This window comes from Lepus europaeus, chromosome 4 (assembly GCF_033115175.1).
Source record: "Lepus europaeus isolate LE1 chromosome 4, mLepTim1.pri, whole genome shotgun sequence".
NCBI lineage: Eukaryota > Metazoa > Chordata > Mammalia > Lagomorpha > Leporidae > Lepus > Lepus europaeus.
The window spans coordinates 146,580,932-146,601,846 of NC_084830.1; the positions used below are offsets into that span (position 1 = coordinate 146,580,932).

The 20,915-nt window shown below is 55.3% G+C and overlaps 1 protein-coding gene across 2 annotated transcripts; it reads left to right on the forward strand.

The window, feature by feature from the left end:
• The first annotated feature begins 1,713 nt into the window (after positions 1–1,713).
• Positions 1,714–8,392, forward strand: IRF1 (interferon regulatory factor 1). 2 transcript variants are annotated; one of them, XM_062189199.1, is made up of 10 exons: positions 1,714–1,881; positions 2,863–2,954; positions 4,014–4,113; positions 4,878–5,054; positions 5,155–5,204; positions 5,303–5,438; positions 5,597–5,710; positions 6,260–6,309; positions 7,139–7,274; positions 7,415–8,392. In XM_062189199.1, exons 2-10 carry the CDS (start codon positions 2,868–2,870, stop codon positions 7,537–7,539), a joined length of 975 nt encoding a protein of 324 aa, XP_062045183.1. In that variant the 5' UTR covers positions 1,714–1,881; positions 2,863–2,867; the 3' UTR covers positions 7,540–8,392. The 2 variants fall into 2 exon arrangements, with proteins under 2 accessions (XP_062045183.1, XP_062045184.1); XM_062189200.1 differs by having other exon boundaries at positions 5,306–5,438.
• The last annotated feature ends 12,523 nt before the right edge of the window (positions 8,393–20,915 follow it).

The window sequence follows — 20,915 nt, forward strand, 5'->3', positions numbered from 1 at the left end:
CTGCTGCCCTCCCAGGGCCACTGCTGTCAATTCCATAGGCCACCAGAGATGCGAACTTCCTCTCCATAATCTCATTCTGAATTTTTCAGTGTTTGTCAGGTTCCCAGCAATAGGACACGAACTTCATGAGTCAGGAGCCACTTGTTTTCTCCTCTTCTTGCTCAGATCTCGGTCCCTGTGACAGCTTCTCACTCCCACTTGTCACTTAGGGGACCCCAAACCCCTCTCCCTGTCCAGGGCCTCAGTGCCTTCCACCTGCTAGGCTCCTGCCTCCTGCGCCTTTGTTTCCCTGGCCACTGACCGTTCTCACTGGCCTGTTCTCATTGGCCTGCTCGGAGACAGGCTGGGCCAGTTCTGGGGTACAGATCTGGATTAGCCCATCCCTGGCCTCAGTAGGAGGGAGGCAGAAGAGTAACTGACAGGGGGAATGCACCACCAGCTTGTCTATTTTTTAACCAGCATCATGGCAGACAGCTGCTGCCTCACCTGGAGAGCTGGGGTGAGAGCAGTGACAGACCTGGAAGAGCGATTTACCTCTGAGTCAGCAGCTTCAGGCAGGTGGCGGAAGGTGCCTGCTGGGCCAGAGTTCTGGATGGAAAATAAAGGCCGGGCCCAGCCTCTGGGAGCACAAGGTGGGGTGCGGGACAAGGTTTAGCCACAAGTGCCAGCGCCAAGTTGCTGCCTTTACCAAGAGGCCTGCATCAGGGCCCCCAAGCCCTCAGATCACCCTGCCCACTCTATGCTGCCCTGAATCTCTTTGGGCCATGCCAGGCGCACCCAGAAACCACACCTACAAGGGGCTCCCGTGCAAGAGCCAGGGGGAAGCTCAGAGGCGTCCCAGCCAGCCCTGGCCTCTCTGAATCCCTTCTCCTCCTCTCTCTCCCGAAGGTGGCCGCAGGGGTGCGGCCTGAAAAGGAGAGGGGCGTCATTGGTCACTGTTAGACCCCTGGGGCAGAGACCTTGACAGCCAGGCAGCACCTGCCGCGGCCGCGACACCCCCGCCCCCCACCAACAGCACAGCAGCAACGCGCGGCTCCTGGGGGCTGTCGTCGAGGAATCTGGCCCAAGTCCTGTCCTGGCTGTGCCAGCAGCGGCCAGGCTGGGGTCTCGCACCCTGCAGCCCCTGCTGCTCCACAGGAAAGGTGGGCTTCCCACCTCCTTAACCTCTCCGGAGCAGGTGGGGATCCTGCGTTACCCCTCTACCCAGGCAGTGAGGGCTGAAACTCCCGTTAGTGAGCTTGAGGCGCCAGGTGGTTTTCGGGGATCCAGTCTCGTTGAACCCTCCGCAGAGGTCGGCAGTTGCCCGGGTGAGTCCCTCCCCTGAGCCAGGTATTGGTGTCACCCGAAGAGGCGCACCTCGTCTGGTGCCCGCAGGCCGTGGAGGTGCTGGCGGGGGTCAGTGGTCTCGGGAGCAGTGCGTCGGGGGGCGTCTGGCTCTCCCGCGTTGCCAGGCTCTCCAGTCGCCAGGCGGGGGCGGGGAGGGAGGCGAGGGGCGGGCCGCGGGCCGCGGGGCGGCGGCGCCCGGCCGGAGGGGTGGGGAGGAGCAGCCGCCCTGTACTTCCCCTTCGCCGCTAGCTCTACAACAGCCTGATTTCCCCGAAATGATGAGGCGGCGCCGGCCAATGGGCGCCCGCGCGGCCCCGGAGGGCGGGGCCGGGCCTGGGCTGGGGGAATCCCGCTAAGTGTTTAGATTTCTCTGCGGCGCCGCTGCTGGGGCAGAGCGCACCACTCCTTCGTCGGGGCAAGACGTGCGCCCGAGCCGGGCCGAGCGAGGCCGGCAGTGCCCAGCGGCCCCGAGACCCAGGCATCCTCCGCCTTCTTCCCGCTGCGCGCGTCCTCACGCCCCAAGAGTCCGCACAGCCGACGGCTCCTGCTGCAGAGGTGAGAGCGCCTTCGCGGCGGGGGACGGCGTGAGCGCAGCAGTCCGGGCGCGGGGCACCAGGAAACGCGGCCCGAACCAATACCCCGGCCCCGAGAGACGCGGGCGCGGGAGGGCGCCCGAGGCGCGGGCGGGCGGGAGGGCGGGCCGCGGCGTGGACCGCCCAGCGGCCGCTTTCGCAGATCCGAGTGCGCGGGGCCGCCGGGGCCTCTGGGTGGCCCGGTCCGCCTGCCGCGCGCATCCACGCGCCGCGCGGGGACGCAAGTGGCCGCCTGCTTCCGGCGGCCCAAGCTGCGCGCCCAGGCCCCAGATTTTGGGCTTCCGAGCTGATGCCAGGGGCTGACCGGCTGCCCCGGACGGCCCCAGGGCGTCGTGACCTACGGAGGCTGCTGGAGGAGGAGCCACAGGTGCTCCTTGGGCTACTTTCCTGCAGGAGGGGAGAGCAGGCCGAAGGGGTTAGCGTCCCGACCTCAGCGTGGTGGGCACTGTGGCCTTCGGGGCGAGAAGGAAAGGTGGCCTGTGCGTGTCCGGGCCCCAGGGCGACTGCTTGCCCGTTAGGGAAGGTGCACAGCTGGCGTTCACAGCCCACGTCCAGGGAATTTCTTCTTGGCATCCAGCAAAAGAAGCCCTTCCCTTCCCAGAGGATTTGGATTTTTGAAAGGAAACTTAGGACATTGAGATTATCTGTGGCCTTTGTCACTTTTCCTGCACATAAATCCTGAAGCCATGAACTTGCTTGCCAGTCTCCTCCGGAGACTGGCTGGGAGGGGCGATTTGGAGAGCAGTTTTATTACACCGCAGGCCGCCTCCCCCCCCCCCCCCCCAGCCCCACGTAGTACCTGGTGCCTGGCTGAGGGCAGGGGAAGGTAGTGACCTCAAGCGTGGGCAGGGGAGGGTAATGAAGTGACCTGGGGTGGGGCAGGGCATTGCCCAGGGACTGCTCAACAGACTCCAAGCAGGGGCTTTCTGTCTTCTCTTCACAGGCAACATGCCCATCACTCGGATGCGCATGAGACCCTGGCTAGAGATGCAGATTAATTCCAACCAGATCCCCGGGCTGATCTGGATTAATAAAGTGAGTGCTACTCGTGGGGCTTTTCTCTGTCACTGTGTTGACCCATGTTCTTCAGGAGACCAGAGCTGCAGATGTGGTTTCAAAAGGGGAGTGATAAAGAGGGGGTGGGCAGATTTGTTTCCCCGTGGGTCCCACAGGCAGGGAGCTCGCAAAGCCCCGTTGGGCCCCACTTGCCCTGTCTTGCCTTCCTCCCTTCCTGGGTGGGACTGCAGGCACTGACAGCTTCCAGCAGCAGGACTCCCCTAGCATCTGCAAAACTCCAGCTCTGACTCCCCTGAGGGGGATCTGGACAAAGAACCACGGCCCATAGCCACACAGGAGCAGAGAAGTGGACCTTGCTGGGCAGGAAGGCAGCTGGCTCAGCCGAGGACCCAAGAATTAATGACGCACCAATTGCTCTGGCCCCAGAAGCCTATAGAGGGTGCACTTGGGGCAGAGTTGACCAGGAGTCTCACAGCAATAACAGCACTATTTTCACAGTCACAGCCGTGTGCCTGACATGTGCTCAGTGTGTCTTATGCGCTGACATGTCAGATCCCATTGGTGTCGTTTTCAGGTAGGGAAGCTGAGGCACTGAGAAGCAGCTAACAAGATCACACAAAAAGTGATAAAGCCAAAATCTGAACAGTCTTAAAACCCAGTGTTCACCTTCAGTAATCACAACAGTGAAGACCTTGGTCTTCTTGTGAGCAGCAGAGCGGTGCAGTGACAGTGCCCAGGGTCACACAGGTAGACGGCTCCCAAGACTGGCTCAGGGCTCCCTTGGGGTGTGGATGGAAGAGGTTCTTACCCTGGAGCTTCAGACCCAGGACTGCGAGGAGGGTGCTCTGTGGGGCTGCAGCGCATCTGCCCCAGGCAGGAGGAGCTCCCCATGGTGGTGCTCAGCTTGTGAGAACCTGGAGATCTTCCCAAGAGGCCTCGTGGAACATGGGTCCACCCGAGCCAGATGTCAGGGGGAAAAGAGGAAGTGAGGATTTTCTCAGGCCTGGGGAGCTGGGCAGACTCTGGCCCAAGACCCTGGGCTCTGCGCTGACACAGCCTTGTTTGTGTGTTGCCCAGGAGGAGATGATCTTCCAGATCCCATGGAAGCACGCCGCCAAGCACGGCTGGGACATCAACAAGGACGCCTGTCTGTTCCGGAGCTGGGCCATTCACACAGGTGAAGAGACGAAGGCAGGCCCTGACGACAACACAGGCTGTTCTTTGGGGTTCCTGTGATGCTGTGCAGAATTCCTGGGGTCGGGAGCAGGGGCACACCTGTGCTCCTGGAGGAGAGGGTCCGTCACTGCAGTAAATTCTCAGAGGGCTTTGCAAAGCCCAAACCTTATGAGAGTCTGGCTTCAGGGAGTTTGTGTCTACACTTAAGTCCTACCCATCAAAAAGGAGCTATGAAAAGATGGGAGCCAGGGTAGCAAAGGACACTCAGAACTGCCTTTCTCTTGGTGCTGCCCAAGGTCCTTGGCCCCAGGTCCACATGGTCAGCCACTCTGGCCCCATCTCAACACAGCCAGCCCACCTCCTAGTAACTGCCCTTTGGTGCCCACTCTGTGTCCACACCCAGGTTTAGAAACATCAGAGAATCCCAGTCTCTAGCCTCCAGCCCCTGATAGCCTGGGTGGAAGACTGGGCATGGTCTGGGACACAGAGAACATGCTTTCAGGGATATGGGGCCCCCAGTGCTCCTGGGAGAGCCTTTGGCATGGACTTCCTGGAAGGGTTTGATGCCCAGATGCCAAGCCTGGGCAGTAAGAATTCTCAGGGCCTAGGGCCTGCAGTCGGTGACACCCAGGAATCCCTGCTGGTGTGACCAGTGTGAGTCTCTGGTCACATGACAGCTCATGGGTACTTCCTCCTCCCGGGCAGGGGCAGCTGAGGCTTCCCACCTGTGGCCCTGACGATCCTGTTCACTCTCTTGCTCTCTAGGCCGATACAAAGCTGGGGAAAAGGAGCCAGATCCCAAGACGTGGAAGGCCAACTTCCGCTGTGCCATGAACTCCCTGCCAGACATTGAGGAGGTGAAGGACCAGAGCAGGAACAAGGGCAGCTCGGCCGTGCGGGTGTACCGGATGCTCCCGCCCCTCACCAGGAGCCAGAGGAAAGGTACCTAAGGGCTCCATCCTTGGGGAGGGAGGGAGGAAGGAAGTAGTTCAGCTGAGGCCAGCACACTTCTGCCAAGGCTGACAGCCTGTTTGCCCCACAGAGAGAAAGTCCAAGTCTACCCGAGATGCTAAGGGCAAGGCCAAGAGGAAGGTGAGTGTGTTGCTAAGCAGCTGAGCCTTTGGTCACTTGTGGGTCACGGTGAGCCGTGCAAGAGGTGCCGCCTGGGCCTCAGCTGCTTTCTTTCTCAGCAGTCTTGTGGGGATTCCAGCCCGGACACCTTCTCTGATGGACTCAGCAGCTCCACCCTGCCTGATGACCACAGTGGCTACACTGCCCAAGGCTACATTGGGCAGGACTCGGAGGTGGAGCAGGCCCTCACTCCAGGTGAGGTGGGCCAGGCCTGGCAGGGTCCCCACAGGTTGGGGGATGGCTCCTATCCTTGGGTGCAGGAATCATTGTGCTGGTGGTGGGTGGCCTGTCAGAGCTGGCTGCGGGATGGGGAGAAAGCATAGTCTTGACCTGCGGCTTCTGCTGTCCCCCAGCACTGTCACCACATAGCACTCTCCCCTCCTGGAACATCCCGGGGGACATCGTGCCGGACAGCACCAGTGACCTGTACAGCTTCCAGGTGTCTCCCATGCCCTCCGCCTCTGAAGGTTAGTGGTCCAGGGGCCTGGCTTGCAGGTCCTGGGGGGAAAGGAAGCCCAGAACCCCACTGGCTCTGAGCTGACTGAGGTGCCCACTGCCAGCCCCTGTGGGGATGAGGCAAGCTGTTCTGGCATAAGGAAGGCCTGTCAGAGCAGACTGCAGGCCAGTGGTGGGCTGGTGAGAGCAGGAGTGGGGGCCTGGACCCAGGGCTGCTTTTTGATCTAACCTTGCTGATTGTCCTGGCTCTTCTGCAGCCCAGCCTCTGAGAGTGAGGAAGGAAGTGAGGGGGTGGGAAGAGGCGTGGTCTCAGAGTTTGGGAGGCTGAGTCACCAGGCCATGTCCTGTTCTGGAATCTCCAGGGCAGGCAGATGTCCACTGGGGGGCCAGGGAGAGAGAGAGAAAGAGAGAGACTGTGTGTGTCTGTGTGTGTGCATGTGTGCGTGTGTGTATGTGCGTGTATGTGTGTGTGTGTGTGTGTGTCTGAAGGGGCAGCAGGAGCTGGTGAGGCTGGAACCGAGGGGACCCCAGCTCATTCCTCTGCTCTTCCCCATCCACAGCTGCGACAGATGAGGATGAGGAAGGGAAATTACCTGAGGACATCATGAAGGTAAAGACCCTTCTAGCTGGGTGCTCTTTTAAGTAGCTGCTGCTCAGTGAGGCGAGCAACCAGGGAGAGCTTCCACACTGGCGGTGTGCAGCTGCTCTTGTCACTTGGCTGCTCACAGTCCCGCAAGTGTCTCGTGGGCATGGTCGGGGACCACGGCCCTCCTTGGCTGGTGGGGAAACACATGGGCAGCGAGGACAGGTGGGAAGCAGGCCTGGGGCCTCAGATGGCTCTGAGTCAGCCAGCATCATGTTGGGTCCCTGGCCGGTGTCCTCCGCCCCAACTTGCCCCAGCCCTGCAAGTTTGGGAAATGCACATCAGGTTTCAATAATCAGCTGCTGGGATCTGTAATATGATGGCTGACTTTTTTCTTAGTTTTTTTTTAAGCAAATTGATTTAGTTTGTTTGTTTTACTACTTCAGTTTTAAAAGTGCACCTAAGAAACATTTTATAGAAGTCGTACCCTGGCCCTACTCCATCAGCACAGAAAACTGACACATAGGCCTAGTTCCTTATCTCTGGTTTTGCTAGTCATTTTTCTTGACTTGTTATGCTAACCTTTACTTTACGCAACACTCCCAGCTGGTGTTTCCTTACAGCATTGAGAGGGTGGATGTGGGAGAAGGGGGGAAGTGAACTGAGGCCCTGGGGCCAGCGTGTGTTTCTGCCTCCTGCCCTTGTCCTGACTGCTCTGTACGTCTGCACCCATATGACAACCTGGAAATGGTCAAGGGTGTGTTCCTGGCTGGAAAGTGTTGGCTCATCAAGGACAGGGTTATAGGGTGAGCTGCACCAGAAGGCAGCTGATGGCTCCTTGCTCCTCTGTCCCCAGCTCTTGGAGCAGCCAGAGTGGCAGCCGACACACGTGGATGGGAAGGGGTACCTGCTCAATGAGCCTGGGGCCCAGGCCACTGCTGTCTATGGAGATTTCAGCTGCAAGGAGGAGCCAGAAGTTGACAGCCCTGGAGGTGAGAAATGCTCACATCTTTTCCGACTTCTTAGAGAAAGGAGAATTGGGTGGTGGGGGGAGATAAGTGGAAGGCTTGGGGGCAGGGGAGGGAGCACACCTTACACCCCCTTCTAACACAACATTGTTCACACCTTCTAGGGGATATTGGTCTGAGCCTACACCGCGTCTTCACAGATCTCAAGAACATGGACAGCAGCTGGCTGGACAGCCTGCTGCCCCAAGTCAGGCTGCCTTCTATCCAGGCCATTCCTTGTGCACCGTAGGTGGGCCCTGGCCTCTTCTTACTCCCCTAGATGAGCAGGACGTGTCATCATGGTGGCTGTGGTGCAGAGAGGCTGGACTTCTGTAGGCCCCTTGACATAGAAAAGTGTGACCTTCACTGCCAAGTGAGGATGGGGCCTCCCTCCTTGGGTCAGTGGCTTCTCAGGGCCTGGCAGGCTGGGCTGGTCTTTCAGAGGAAAACTCACCCTGCCACCTGGGAAGATGCCATCTGAGATTGGTGTGTCGGGTGGGAGGCTTGGACAGGAGTCAGCCTCTTGCTTTTCTCTCTGAATCCAGCTGTCTGGAGAGGGTCTTGGGCTGTCACTGAGCTGGCCCTGAGGGGAACAGACGAGTGACCTCAGAAAAGTACAGCACCAATCCCAGGGCTGGCTCTGCACTAAGAGACGATGATTGCACTAAGTGAATTCTCTTCCCAAAGAACCGCCCCCTTCCCAGCTGAGCCCGGGGACTGTTCCAAAGCCAGTGAAATGTGAAGGAGAGATGGGGACCCGTGGGGTGGTGCTCCCTCAGCCCTGCTCCCTGCTCCGGCTGAGGGGCTTGGGAGAAAACACGGCACTTTCTCTGTGGCCCTTGCCTCGTTTCTGCTCGGTGGTGGACACTAACGTTTCCTCCAAGCTCTTGGCCTTTGCATTTATTTATACAGTGCCTTGCCCGGCGCCCGGCACCCCTTTGGGCCCCGGGAGGGAAGTGTGAGCGCCTCGATGTGACTTTTCAAATTGGAAATGCCATCTAATCACTAAGTCATGTGTGACTACATATGGACATGTGTGTAAATATGTACATTTTTCTTTTTATAAAAAGTTAATTGTTTATCAGGGGTGTGACTTTTTTTTTTTTTAAGAGAGAAATTGTAGATGATTTTACTTTTTATGAAAACATTCAGATGGACTCATTATTGGCCTCCTGCCTGAGCCTGATTCTGGGGTAAACTCAAGACAACACATCCATTCTAAGACTCTTTGAATTTGTTCACCCAGAATGTAGCAGGAGCCCGGGACAGTGATACCACTGGGATGTGCTCAGTAGGCGTAGTCAATTGGTGCTGCCTTCACAGCCATAGCTGGGAGTCAGGTCTGGGCTCCTAGGCCTAGGGAGTGTTATGTTTTGACTTCTGAGGAATGCCAGAGATCTGGTGTCCTGCTGAACACACAGTAACTTTCTGTTACTACAAAAAGTACACAGTTGATGAACACATCTTCAGATGATAGGAACAGACACCAGCCCCCAAGGGCTCCTGGGCTGCGTCTTCCTTGCCATCTGATTTCTAGAGTAATGGCAGAGTTCTTCTGCACTGATGCGTACAGTATGCACTGCCACCAGTCACATGTCACAGCTGGGCACTGGAAATGTGCCCGTGCAATGGAGGAACTGAGTTTTTATTTAGTTAATTGGGATTTTTGTTTAAATTGTTTTTATTTTTGACAGGCAGAGTGGACAGTGAGAGAGAGAGACAGAGAGAAAGGTCTTCCTTTGCCATTGGTTCACCCTCCAATGGCCGCCGCGGCTGGCGCGCTGCGGCTGGCGCACCATGCTGATCTGAAAGCAGGAGCCAGGTGCTTCTCCTGGTCTCCCATGGGGTGCAGGGCCCAAGCACTTGGGCCATCCTCCACTGCACTCCCTGGCCACAGCAGAGAGCTGGCCTGGAAGAGGGGCAACCGGGACAGAATCCGGCACCCCGACTGGGACTAGAACCCGGTGTGCCGGCGCCGCTAGGCGGAGGATTAGCCTGTTGAGCCACGGTGCCGGCCAGTTAATTGGGATTTAAACAACTATGTGTGGCCAGTGGCTACCATATTGGATGCTGCAAATAGATACTGGATTGGCAGCAGATCTGAGGAGGAGGGGCTTGAGTGGTTGGAGGTCACTGTGCCTGTTAACTTGCTCATCAAGAGAATTTTACTGTGTTAACAGTGAACAACTATTGTTGCAAGGTACTGTGACAGGTCCATGCACAAATGCCTTAGGAAAACCTTGACCTTAAATGAACTTGGTTTTTGTTTTGTTTTGTTTTTTGTTTATACACCACATGCCTTAGAAGGGGTATATCTGATCAGAACAGTTTCTGAAGACCACGGTTTGGGGACTGCAGACATAGGACAATGCCCCTTTAAGTAGGCGGGTGGAAGGTTTGCTGAAGGGCTTGTCCTGTCTCCCCCGCACCCTGCAGTCTCTGGTGCATAAACAGCACCCAGTGTTGGGGTGGCTGGCCCAGAGAAGCTGGCTGGCATCCCGGGCACCACCCGGGGAAGGCATGGCATTGCTCAGGGACAGATGTGTCTTCTGGGTTCTCAGTCCCAGAAACCAGGTGGGCTGTGACTCCTTCCAAGGCTGTCACTCTGGAAGGCATGTGGGCCCTTGGTGGGGAGGGAAGGCAGAGTGAGAAAATGATGAGAACTGGAAAATGAGCTTAATGTCCGTCAAGCTCAGAACACTGGTCCCTGGACTTGGAGATGCTGTGTGAGACAGGAGGGCTCCTGCTGGGTGGGTCTTCCTCTGTATGTGGGTGCCTGAATACAAACCCTGCCCATCAGAAGATTCACCTGGATCTTCTTAATTTTTTTAAAAAAACTTTATTTATTTATTTGGAAGACATACAAAGAGAAAGGGAGAGAGAGATCTTTTATCCGCTGGTTCACTCCCCCAGATAGCTACAATACCTAGAGCTGGGCCAGGCTGAAGTCAGGAGCCAGCAGCTTCATCCAGTTCTTCAACATGAGTGGCAGGGGCCCAACACTTGGGCCATCTTCCTCTGCTTTTCCTAGGCACATTAGCAGAGAGCCGGGTCAGAAGTGGAACAGCTAGGACATGAACTGGTGCCCATATAGGATGCTGGCATGTAGGTGGTGGCTTCATTCACTATACCACAACACTGGTCCCCTTTTGGATCTTTTAAGAGTGACCTCACCTGGGGGCAGAGGGAGAGACAAGGTGGCCTTACCCAGTTCCTCAAGGACTATGAAGAATCAGATGGGGTTGCTTTTTCTGTTAGTGATGGCTGGGGTAGTGTGGAGCCAGGCAGAGGGCTCTGAGTCATGGGAGGGAGGGATGCAACTCAGAACAGGCAGCAGGGCCTTTTCTGGCTTCTGTTCCCTTCCTGTCCTTGAACTTGACCCCTGGTGGAGAATAGGAAGTGGGTACAGTCAAGTCCCAGGCAGCCACGGAATCTCTAAAGCTCCATAAACAAAGTTAAAGTAAACTAGCAAAACATGAGAAGAATGAGGTCCAGTCTTCAGAACCAGGTCTTCCAGTCCTAGGAGTCCTAAGTGATGGGGGCCAACTCATTGGAATGTCCAGGAAGGGACCCCCACATGTCACACTCCTGTCATAAGGGCACCATGTCCTGGGGATGAGGCCTGGAAGGGGAGTGTGGGACTGAGAGAGATTATCCAGGAGGGAGAGCTATGTCATCATCCCACATGGGCTCAGTCCTCACCCAAGAACAGAAACACTGAGGTCTGACTGCTCGTCCAAGGACGGGGCCAAGCTGACATTAACCCTTCAGTCAAACAATGCATAGGATGGAACTGAACTTGGGCCTAAGGATTTTGCATCATTCCGAGGACGTGCCAGCACTGCCCTGAGTCACTCTCAAGAGTTTCTAAGCACCACTGGTGGAAGCTCTTGGTTGATGAGCCAGGTGGCCACTGGAAGACTTGTTTTATTGGGGGTTATGATGACATCATTTTCCTGAAGGCCCACTTTCCAATGCAGTAAACGGCCCATGTGGGGCTCTACCACACCAATGAGAACTCCTATGATGGGTCAAGTGTTGTACATGTCTGAGGGCACTTGTGGTTAGTCATGGGGTTTCCTTGCTTGATCCCAAAGTGACACTTTGGCTGGGCTGTTTTTGTTCTTTTGTGCAGCTCACTTGGCAACAGGACGAAAGCACAAGGCTGACACACAAACCATCCCTTGCATCAGCATTCAGCATCTCAGGGCGCTGCATGCAGGGTGTTGCGACTACCATAGCTCCAAAGATAACAACTTTCTCAGATCTCCTTGGATGTCTCCAGGAAGGCCTGCAAAGGACAGAACTGATACCATGGCCCTGAGCCTGATGAGAGGTGGAGTCCTTTGCTAGGGAAGTGATGTGCTTGGTTGGAAGGGCTGGCTCGTGTCCAGACTGTCGCAATCTCTGGGGCCACTTGGTCTTCTTTCACGCTGTTTGCACAGATCCCAAACCTGCTCTTGTGTTGGTGTGCAGGAGACTCCTCGAGGGAGCCCTGCTGGAGGACCAGAGCTAACACAGTGCCCCTACTGCCAGCTTTGTCTCTGTCACGCTATCTCTTCACTTGAGTGTGACTCACTTCATACTGGGGATGTGTGCAGTCCATCAGGAGTCAGCACAAACCCTTACATTTGTCTGCCAGCTGCCACACAGGCAGGAAGCTTGGGTGGGTAACCAGGGAGCTCACAAACTCTTCTTCCAGGGGTGAAAGAACCTAGCAGGGTAGGATATGGCTTTATCATCCAAGGCTCCCTTCAGGCAGGGCTAAGTCTAAGACAGAACAAGGGCTCAGCAGGCTGGTTACCTGGTCTTCCTGGCTCCAGGTAGCTCCCAAGAGACACATCTCTGCTGCTTTTCTGGAGGCGAGATTGCAGAAGTCCCTACCTCAGCTGGCTCAGCGGTGAGGCTGCCCTTCAGAGTCTATGCTGAATTTAATTTAAGTCTGAAGACACTGGGACAGTGAAAGAGGGGGAGCTCCAGCTCACCAGTTTTCACCCAAGGAAGATGATGCCCACATGAGATGAGAATGGAAAGACCTCAAAGTCCAGATGGATAAGGACAGCATAGACCTGGGGTGCTCACACTGTGCCAGGTGCTGTGCCAAGCCCCCTGTATGCATCATGGAACAGACACTCCCCCCACCTCCTTCACCAACCAGGAAATCAATGCGCAACAGGCACAGGCGGCTTGCCCAAGATGACTCAGCTCCTCGGTATGGAGCCTGGACTCCAGTCCCTATCTCTCCATGCCCAGAACCCAGGTAGGTTCCACGGTATCAGCTGCCTGCAGAGGAGGAAACAGGCCTAGGGAGGAAGTCTGGGGCAGAATACTAGTAATTGGGGGTCAAGAAAGCACTGGGGGACATGAATGGAAGGCAGCAAAAGCTGTGGCTGTTGTGTTGCCCTTGCCCACTCCTGTCACCCCAGGCAACACGGGCTCTGCTGCTACAGGCCTCAGGGCTCTAGCAGGGTGGGGTTTGGCTTGGACCCCCAGGGAAGCAATGCCCCACCTATGCCCAGGAGACTACCTGGGGGCTGAAACATAGATAGGCTTGGCTCAGCACAGGGGGAAGCTCAGCCACACAGCCTGTTTGCAAACCTGCTCCCAGCAGCAGGGGACTCTGGCTGCAGGCCTTCCCTCCGCTCTGGGGAGCACAGAGGACTTTTCAGCTATGGCTCTGTCTAGGCAAGGCCACATGTGCTCCTGCTGTAAGCCAGGCCCCTTATGAGGCCCTGGGGTCCACCTGAGGTCTGGGCTCTGATAGTAAGAGCCAGGACCACTCAGGGGCACATCCTTACTGCCAGCTACATGGCTGGGTTCAGACTCTGGGGCTCTGGTAAGTTCAACTCTAGCTTCTGAGCCCCTCAGAGAGCCCAGTGGCTCTGGCAGCTGGCTAGTCGCTGCCCTGGTTCAGGCACTCAGACCTGGCGGCAGGCTTCCTTCAGGGACGGCCCTTCCTGACCCTCCAAAGTCAGCTGAGAGGCAGCCTTGGGCTTCTGGACTGGCCTGGGTCCCGCTCCCTGCATCTGCCCTCCTGCTGCTCCCTCAAAGCCATGTGGATGAGGGGCTGTCCAGATGTTCTAGGCACTGATCCTGAGTCTGCCCAGAGCCGGGGAAGCTCCACAGCATCACACGCCTCAGCTACCCTTGGCTCACAGAGGGCTGGGGTCTACGCAGGACTTAGCTCGGGAGCCGGGATCGTGCCTAGGGTGGGGAATCATGTCCAGGTTTCTCTGAGAGCTGACTTTGTGCGACAGGCGAGCTGTGCAGACACAGGGCCCTTGGGCAGGGAGGAAGTCATTAGGTTGGAACTGTCACAGTTTTCTAAAACCATGAACTAGGTAAGGAGTCCTGTCACTTTGGCCATACCAGGACCATGGGCTGGGGAGGGCGGAGTGGCTGCCTCTCATGGGGACCCAGGGGCCTCCTCTAAGTGTTCTATGGGCTTGTCTGTGTGGGGAGGGGAACTGGATGACAGGAGGTGGAGACAGCCATGACGAGGGTCAGGGGGCCAGCAGGAGGGTCTGAAGGAGTATCTGGCTTTCTAAGACTTGGAATGGCCTAGTGACTTCTCATCACCTCTCTTCTGCCAAAAAGTAGCCGTCAAGAGCTCTGGGCCCAGGAGGCAATCTATCCTGGCTCCCTGTGTCCCTGAGAGGACCCCATCGCAGCCTTGAGCTGTGCTAAGGCATGTGTGAAGCAGCCTGGGAGCCCTCCCCTATCTTGTCTCTGACAGCCCTCACAGGCAAAGCCTAACCATCTGTCCCTGTCCCCACAAGGTCTGGGTGTACTGGATCTCTTCAGTGGACTGAAGGCTCTCTGAGGGCCAGCAGTGCAAGTCTCCCACCGTCTGTCTCACTGCCCAGCTACAACTGGCCCTGCAGAGATCTCTCACCGGTCAGCCAAAGCTGTTTAGTAGCTGTTCACAGACTCACCTGCTCTGCTGAGATCTTGTACCCTAGACGAGTAGGCTGGACCCTGGGGTGCAGGGAATCAGGCTGAAGAGCAGCAGCAGGGTGGGGGGGAGGGGCACGGAGGACTAACTAGTGCTGTCCCTGCAATAGAGCCCTGTCCAGAACAGGCCATGACCAACCTGCTGCCATGGTGCAGGACACGGAGCACAACCCGCCCAAGTCCCTGCAGAACTGGAGGCGGGAGTCTGACTCATTACTGCTTTCTTTTATTAAAATTGCACCAAGTAGAAGGAACGTGGTTTCATTGTACAAGGAGGCAGAAATCCAGATGAGCACACAAAGACGTTTATTGAAGCCAACTGCAACACAACACCCGAGAACAATCAGGCTGCTCACCGTTTGGAGGCTTCAGCTCAAACATATTTTCTCACTCCCTTGTATGTGGATTGAGGAGCTATGGCCTGGGCTACACAGGCACAGTCTCTACAGGCAAAATCTGTGCTGGGACTGCTGCAAGCACTGGCTGGGGTCTTCCTTCAACCCTCAGGTCTCTCTAGCATCCAGGAGCCTGGAAAGAGGGGGCCGTGGAGGCTACAGGAGTGGTGAGGAGTAGATGGTGCGGTACAAACGGCCTTGGAGATAGGATGACCAACTCTTCTGTTTGCTTGAAATTGAGTATCTCTTAGGATCTGGAACTTTCAGTGACAAAACTACGAAAGTCCCAGGCAACTCAGGGTCAGTTGGTCACTCTATTTTAGGGCCAAAGGCCTTGCCCAGACACTTCTGTCCTATGCTGCCCACAGGCCCGCCTTGGCTTCGCTCTTCTCCATGTCCATACCTGCAGGCACTTCCTGCTCAGCTCCTCCCTCCTAAGACTGGGAGTGGAGGAATCCAGAACAGGTTGAGCTGAGGAGCAGGAGGAGGGAGGACACCTGGGCAGAAAGGACCTCTCTGACAGCGGCAGGCACATCCTGACTATGGCCTGGCCTGGCCTGGCCCGGGGTTCTTGGAAAACCCAGAGGAGAGGCAGGGAGTGGCAGGCAGACTAATTTGTGGAGTTCAGATGGCTACATCCTAATGCACAGAGCCCGTGAGTGTGTTGTGTTCCACGGTAAAGGGAATGAGACTATGGATGTAACTGAGGTTGCTACTCACTTTGAAACAGACTGGGGTGGGCGTTTGGCTGAGCTGTTAGGACTCCACTTGGATTGCCAGCACCACATACCGTAGTGTCTAGGTTTGCATCCTGGCTCTGCAAACAATTCCGCCTTCCTGCTAATGTGTGGACCCACAGTAAGTTCCAGGTTCTCAGCTTCTGTCTGGCCTAGCCCTGGCTATTGCAGGTTATTTGGGTAGTGATCCAGCAGACAGAAACTCTCTGTCTCTCTCAATATTGAAAAACTAAAAGAGATTTTCTTGGATTATCTGCTCAGGCCCAGTGTAACCACAGGGGTCCTTAGGTGAGGATGGAGGAGGCAAGAGAGGCCTTCCCAGGGAGCCACTACAGGAAACTCCTTTGAAGATGGAGGAAGGGGCCAGAGGCCAAGGACAGCAGGGGTGACCAGCAGCTGGAATTGGTTTCTCTATTAAAGCCCCCAGAAAAAGACATGCAGCCCAACTGACACCTTGAATCTGGCTAAGTGAGACCTATTTAGGTTTCCTAACCCACAGAACTGTAGGATAAAGAATTTGTCCTGTTATGAGCCACTAAGTTTATGGGAATTTGTTATGGCAACAGAAACTCAATACGGGGTGGGAGTGGGGTCCATCTGGGAGATGTGGCTGTCAGAATCCCCATGCCTTGGGGAGAGACAGCCTCACAGAGCCCCACAGCCCTTCTGTGAAAGCTGAGACTGGAGCCGTGGGCAGGGCAGATCAAGAAAGATGCCCCAAGGGACGGCACCTCCACTGCACACATCGACAGAGGCAGCTGCCTCCTGGAACCCACCCCTCACGCCTCGGAAGAGCTGAGGTGCTGGCCCTGAGTCACCCAAGGACCCCCAGGGCTTGGCTTAAGACTTGCAGGGTGGACTCCTGTGGTCCCTCCACACACCCCTAAATCTTCCAACACTCCAGCCCTGGGCCTCACTAAGGGGATCCAGCTTGGCTCAGGAAAAGCTAGAGCTAGAGGGAAAAACATCTCTGAATCAGGGACTGCTGGATCTGATGCAGACTCCACTCGGTCACTTACTGGCTGTGGAGCCTCCCACAAGCCACCAGGCCTCTGGTAGCCTCGGTCTCTTCACTTGTAAAATGGGCATAGCAGCACCGTCTCACAGGAGTGCCTCGGGTGAGAGGACACACAGGAGATGCTGCGCCATGCAGGCCGACGCGCTGTTCTTACTAACGACAGCCATCACCACCTGCCATGCCTCTGTCGGGGTGGACGCTCACAGCTTCCTGTGTCGGGAAGGAAGGGCGAGTGCAGACTCACCACCGCCCGCACCCCAGCGCCCGGCAGAGCCCCTAACCACAGCAGCTTTGCCTTTTTTTTTTTTTTGAGGAAAATGTTTTCTGGAGCTTGTTCGTCATGGAAAAACCGCCCCTAGTCATAAAACACCCACCATTTTTATAGCACACAACGCAGCTCCAACCTAACGAATGTCCTCTCACACGGAACACAGCCGGAGGAAACAGACTGCACAGCAGAGTGGCCATCTCTGGACAGCGGATTACAAGAGGGGTCTTCATTTTCTTTACAGAAAATGCACTTTACCTTTTAATTCCATTTTTCTGTGAACTTTTTAAAACACCCGTAGTGATTGCAATTTCTTTACATTTTTTATAGCTTAAAAATGCTCTATAAAGATCTACTATAATTGCTTTTTAAAAAAACATTTGACTATTTGTGATTACTTTCATAATTAAAGAAATATGCAAAGTGCCAGGGATTTCATCTGTGGGGCACAAGCAGCCTGAGGAGCCATTGGGCAGGGCTCTGTGCAGGCTGGGGGCCTGGCCCAGGGCCTTGCCGTGTGATTTTGGAGGCACACGGCCTTCCTTTCCTGGCCTCTGCTGCTTGATGAGGCCTGAGGGCAGACCGCGGCTCTCTAGGATCCTGCGCAGCTCAATAATTGGCTTGGTGTCATCCACCTCCACATCTTGCAGGTGGGCCTGCAGGTTGCCCGCCCCTCCCTCACCTGCCGCACTCCTCCAGACCAGCCGTGGAAATCCCTGCTTCCTGGCCTTTGAAGGCATCACTGCTGGCACCTGTCAGAGCCGGGCCCTTCCTGTCCAGTCTACTGGCCTGCAGTGACCATTGCCGCCCTGTGGCTTGTGCATTATGACGACTGCTCCCTGACCGTCCACTCCAGGGCACACAGGGCACATTTCATCCCAGGCCTCCAGAGGCTGTGCAGACCACAGAGAGAGCAGCACCCCTGGTACTGCACTGTGAGGTGAACCCACTGCAGCCTCCATGTCTCGGGGAATACACCCAGACTGCTAACCTCATTTCAGGAAAGGTCAAGTCACTCACCTATGCGCTGGGACTTGGGCACCTCTCTGTTCCCTCCAAGCCCAGCAGTTTTTACCCCCTCAACCACTCACACTCCAGCAGCTGAGGGCAGGAAGGGTTTGCTCTGACAGTCAGGGTTTATCACTTAATCAACAAATCTTCCCAGAGTCTATGGGAGCTCTGTCAGGCAGGGACAGGTCTACCCTATTCATTACAGTGTTCTAACACCTTGCAGCTTCTGGCACATAGGACATGCTCATCAGATGACAAGAATGCTTGTGCATTTCAATAATAAAACAAATACTGGCTTTCATTCATGGGTGACCTACCACTAACTAGCTGCCTCAGCAAGGGTCTGGGACAGTTGAGGGGAAGCATGACACTGTTGACAATAATATAATTTGGTTTTGACACCAAAGCTGGGTCTTATAAAAGCCATGAGAACACCCACCACAGGAAGAATAGCGATCGGTAGCAACTCAGAGCCTTCCCACAGGGCCAGAGGCCACCCCAGCAGCTGTCACCACTACAAGCCGAATACACCGACCACCAAAGCATGCGAATGTGAATTCCCCATCTGCACCCATGCTGTGGGCCAGGAGACAAAGAGCCATGGAAACTGAACACGTTAAGACTTCTTTAACACCTGCCAGGCTGCCTTTGCGAGAAGGGCCAGTGGGCAGCAACCCTGGCAGGGCTGTCCAGTGATGGGCCAGGCCCTCCAGTGGGCCGCTTCTGCAGCACAGTCCTCATGAGCCCTTACTCTCTACAGCACACACTCTACACTCTCGCTGCCTTGACAAACACTGCTCAGGCATCATCCACAGCCTGCTCAGGGTCAGGGAAATAACAACGAGTCAAACAAGGTCTGTACCCTGAGACATCATCAGTCCCCCAGGGGACAGAGTCCAGAAAGCCGCATCCCACAGCCTTGGATCCTCACCGCACATCCCCTTGCCTCCTGCCTCAGCCACAGAGAAAGGACATTGTCTAAAGGGCATCCATGAAGAGGGGGTCCCACAGAAGTGGCACTCCCGGGGGATCCACCTATGGGGCCAACTGGGGCTGGGGTCATTTGCATCTGTCTCTCTGCCCCTTCAAATCCCCTGAAGGCCAGGCAGGCCTTGGCCATGGTTGCTTCCAGCCCACTTGCATGATCGCTGGCAGTAGTGACAAGCCAAAGAACATCCTCCAACCCTGAGTTCCATAATGGTCTTTATCTTCTGCTCCCTCCAAGGCTCCTCAATCTGCAGGAACACTTGTTGGGAGAGCAGCACGGAGCCCTGACCGCCATCCCAAAACTGCATGCTGCATGCCCTGTCCACTCACTGCACTGTTCAGGGCTATAACACAGTCATATACTTGCACATTCTATTTTTTTAAATTGTGAAATAATTTCACAGGAAAACACAAAAACATACATTCAGGTTAACAAATAGTCATAAAGCAAATCTCTATATACCATCACCATCAACTGGGTCAAGACATAAAATAAATGCCAGCATTCCCAAAGCCCCTTGCTTGCCCCTGCCAATCCAAATCCCAATCCTCCCCTGAGGTCACAACTAACCCAAAATTTTCCATCAATGCTGTGCTTTTTTCAGTCTTATCTCCCCTGCATGAGTCCATTAACAATACCACCCATTTTGGCCAGCTGTTCAACTTCAAAAAAAATTATTTGAAAGGCAGAGTGACAGAGACATACACACACACACATTTTTCTCATTTACTGATTCACTTCCCAAATGGCTACAACACTAGAGGCTGGGCCATGCTGAAGCCAGGATCCTGGAATCCCATCCGGGTCTCCCACATGGGTGGCAGGGACCCAAGTACTTGGGCCATCTTCTACTTTCCCAGGTGCATCAGCAGAAGCAGAGCAGCTGGGATTTGAACCAGCACTCCAATATGAGATGCTGGCTTCGTAGGTAGTGGCCCAATGGTGCTGCACTACAATGCTGGCCCCAGCTGTTTAACTTCTTGTGACAGGAATCACACTGGGTGGAATCTCTCATGTGTTTTGCTCAGTATTATGTTCCTAAGAGTCATCCAGGATTAGGGTCAGCATCCAACACTGCAACTGCTATGGCTCATTTGCTGTCACCGAGGGAGCTGCTGGGTTACTAAACCCTGTCTGCTGCTGGACATCTGCACTCTTCCTGGTGCTGTGTGGCGTCTCTGGAGCATGTGAGCTAGAGCGTGGTTCGAGCAGATCCTGAGCAATGGGACTGCCGGGCTATCAGGGATATGTGTTCTCACCTTAACACATCATGTACATCCTTCATAATCCTACGTTTTCCTCAGGGGAACGGTGCTGTCTGGAGTAGAGGCAAGGAGTTACAGTGTCACTTTGCCATCTTCTGTCCTCAGAACTGTGTTCCCTCCAGCCTGGCCAGCCTTGGCCCCTTGTGCTGCTCTCTGGCCTCCCTACCTCTGCAGTGCAGTTGGGTGGGGATGGGAGGAGGTCGAAAAAGAGGAAGTGGAAACCAAATACCAGGGCCACAGAAAAGTCTGGTCCACAAACCTCAATGTTTCAGCAGCACCTCGGGGGTAGGCGGAACATCATGCAAGCTGCCGTCAAGTACGCCTGGGGTTCTGGGGCAGCCACAGGCACTGAGGTGCATTGCTGGACAAGCCATTGCTCGGCAGCAGGTTCTGGACTTGAGCCACAGCTTGCAATGCTCACCCCAACACTGGGAGGTACACGTATGAACATGCCCATGTCACAATGTGAAGACACGGAGCCCCAGAGACAGAAGGGCTGGCAGCATGGTGCTGTGGAGAACAGCATGGGATATGCACCTGTCTCCAATTTTTTTTTAAAAGAAAATATCAGCTTTGTATTAAATTACAAATTCTTATTAGTTTGTTATGTAATACAAAAGACAAAATAATACAATTCAACGTTCCAGATTTGCAGTGGGCCCATTGGGTTTAAATTGTGGCTTTGCCACTTAGTAAGTGGTGCAATCTTGGGTCAGTTACCTGACTTCCCCCAGCCTCAGTTTCCATATCTATAAAATAGGGCTAACTGGCTCCCAGGGTTATTGAGGGAGTTAAAAGATAAAACATCTCTAAGGAGCTTGGCTCGGTGCTGGCACCAAGAGGAATGAGTAGAACTCTAAGGGGCAGGACTGTGAAATGGTAATCATTGCCATGGAGTCCAGCTTGGGCAATGCGGGGGGACACAGCCTGGCATGCTGAGACAGGGCCACCAAGCTGAGGGTGCCAGTCTGGTGCCATGTGAGAACTCAG

Bases quoted from the DNA above. Each gene is read 5' to 3' on its own strand.
- IRF1 (XM_062189199.1), top strand. From the start codon at position 2,868: ATGCCCATCACTCGGATGCGCATGAGACCCTGGCTAGAGATGCAGATT. The intron at 5,055-5,154 runs GTACCTAAGGGC...TTTGCCCCACAG, and splicing joins CACCAGGAGCCAGAGGAAAG to AGAGAAAGTCCAAGTCTACC. The intron at 5,711-6,259 runs GTTAGTGGTCCA...CCCCATCCACAG, and splicing joins CATGCCCTCCGCCTCTGAAG to CTGCGACAGATGAGGATGAG.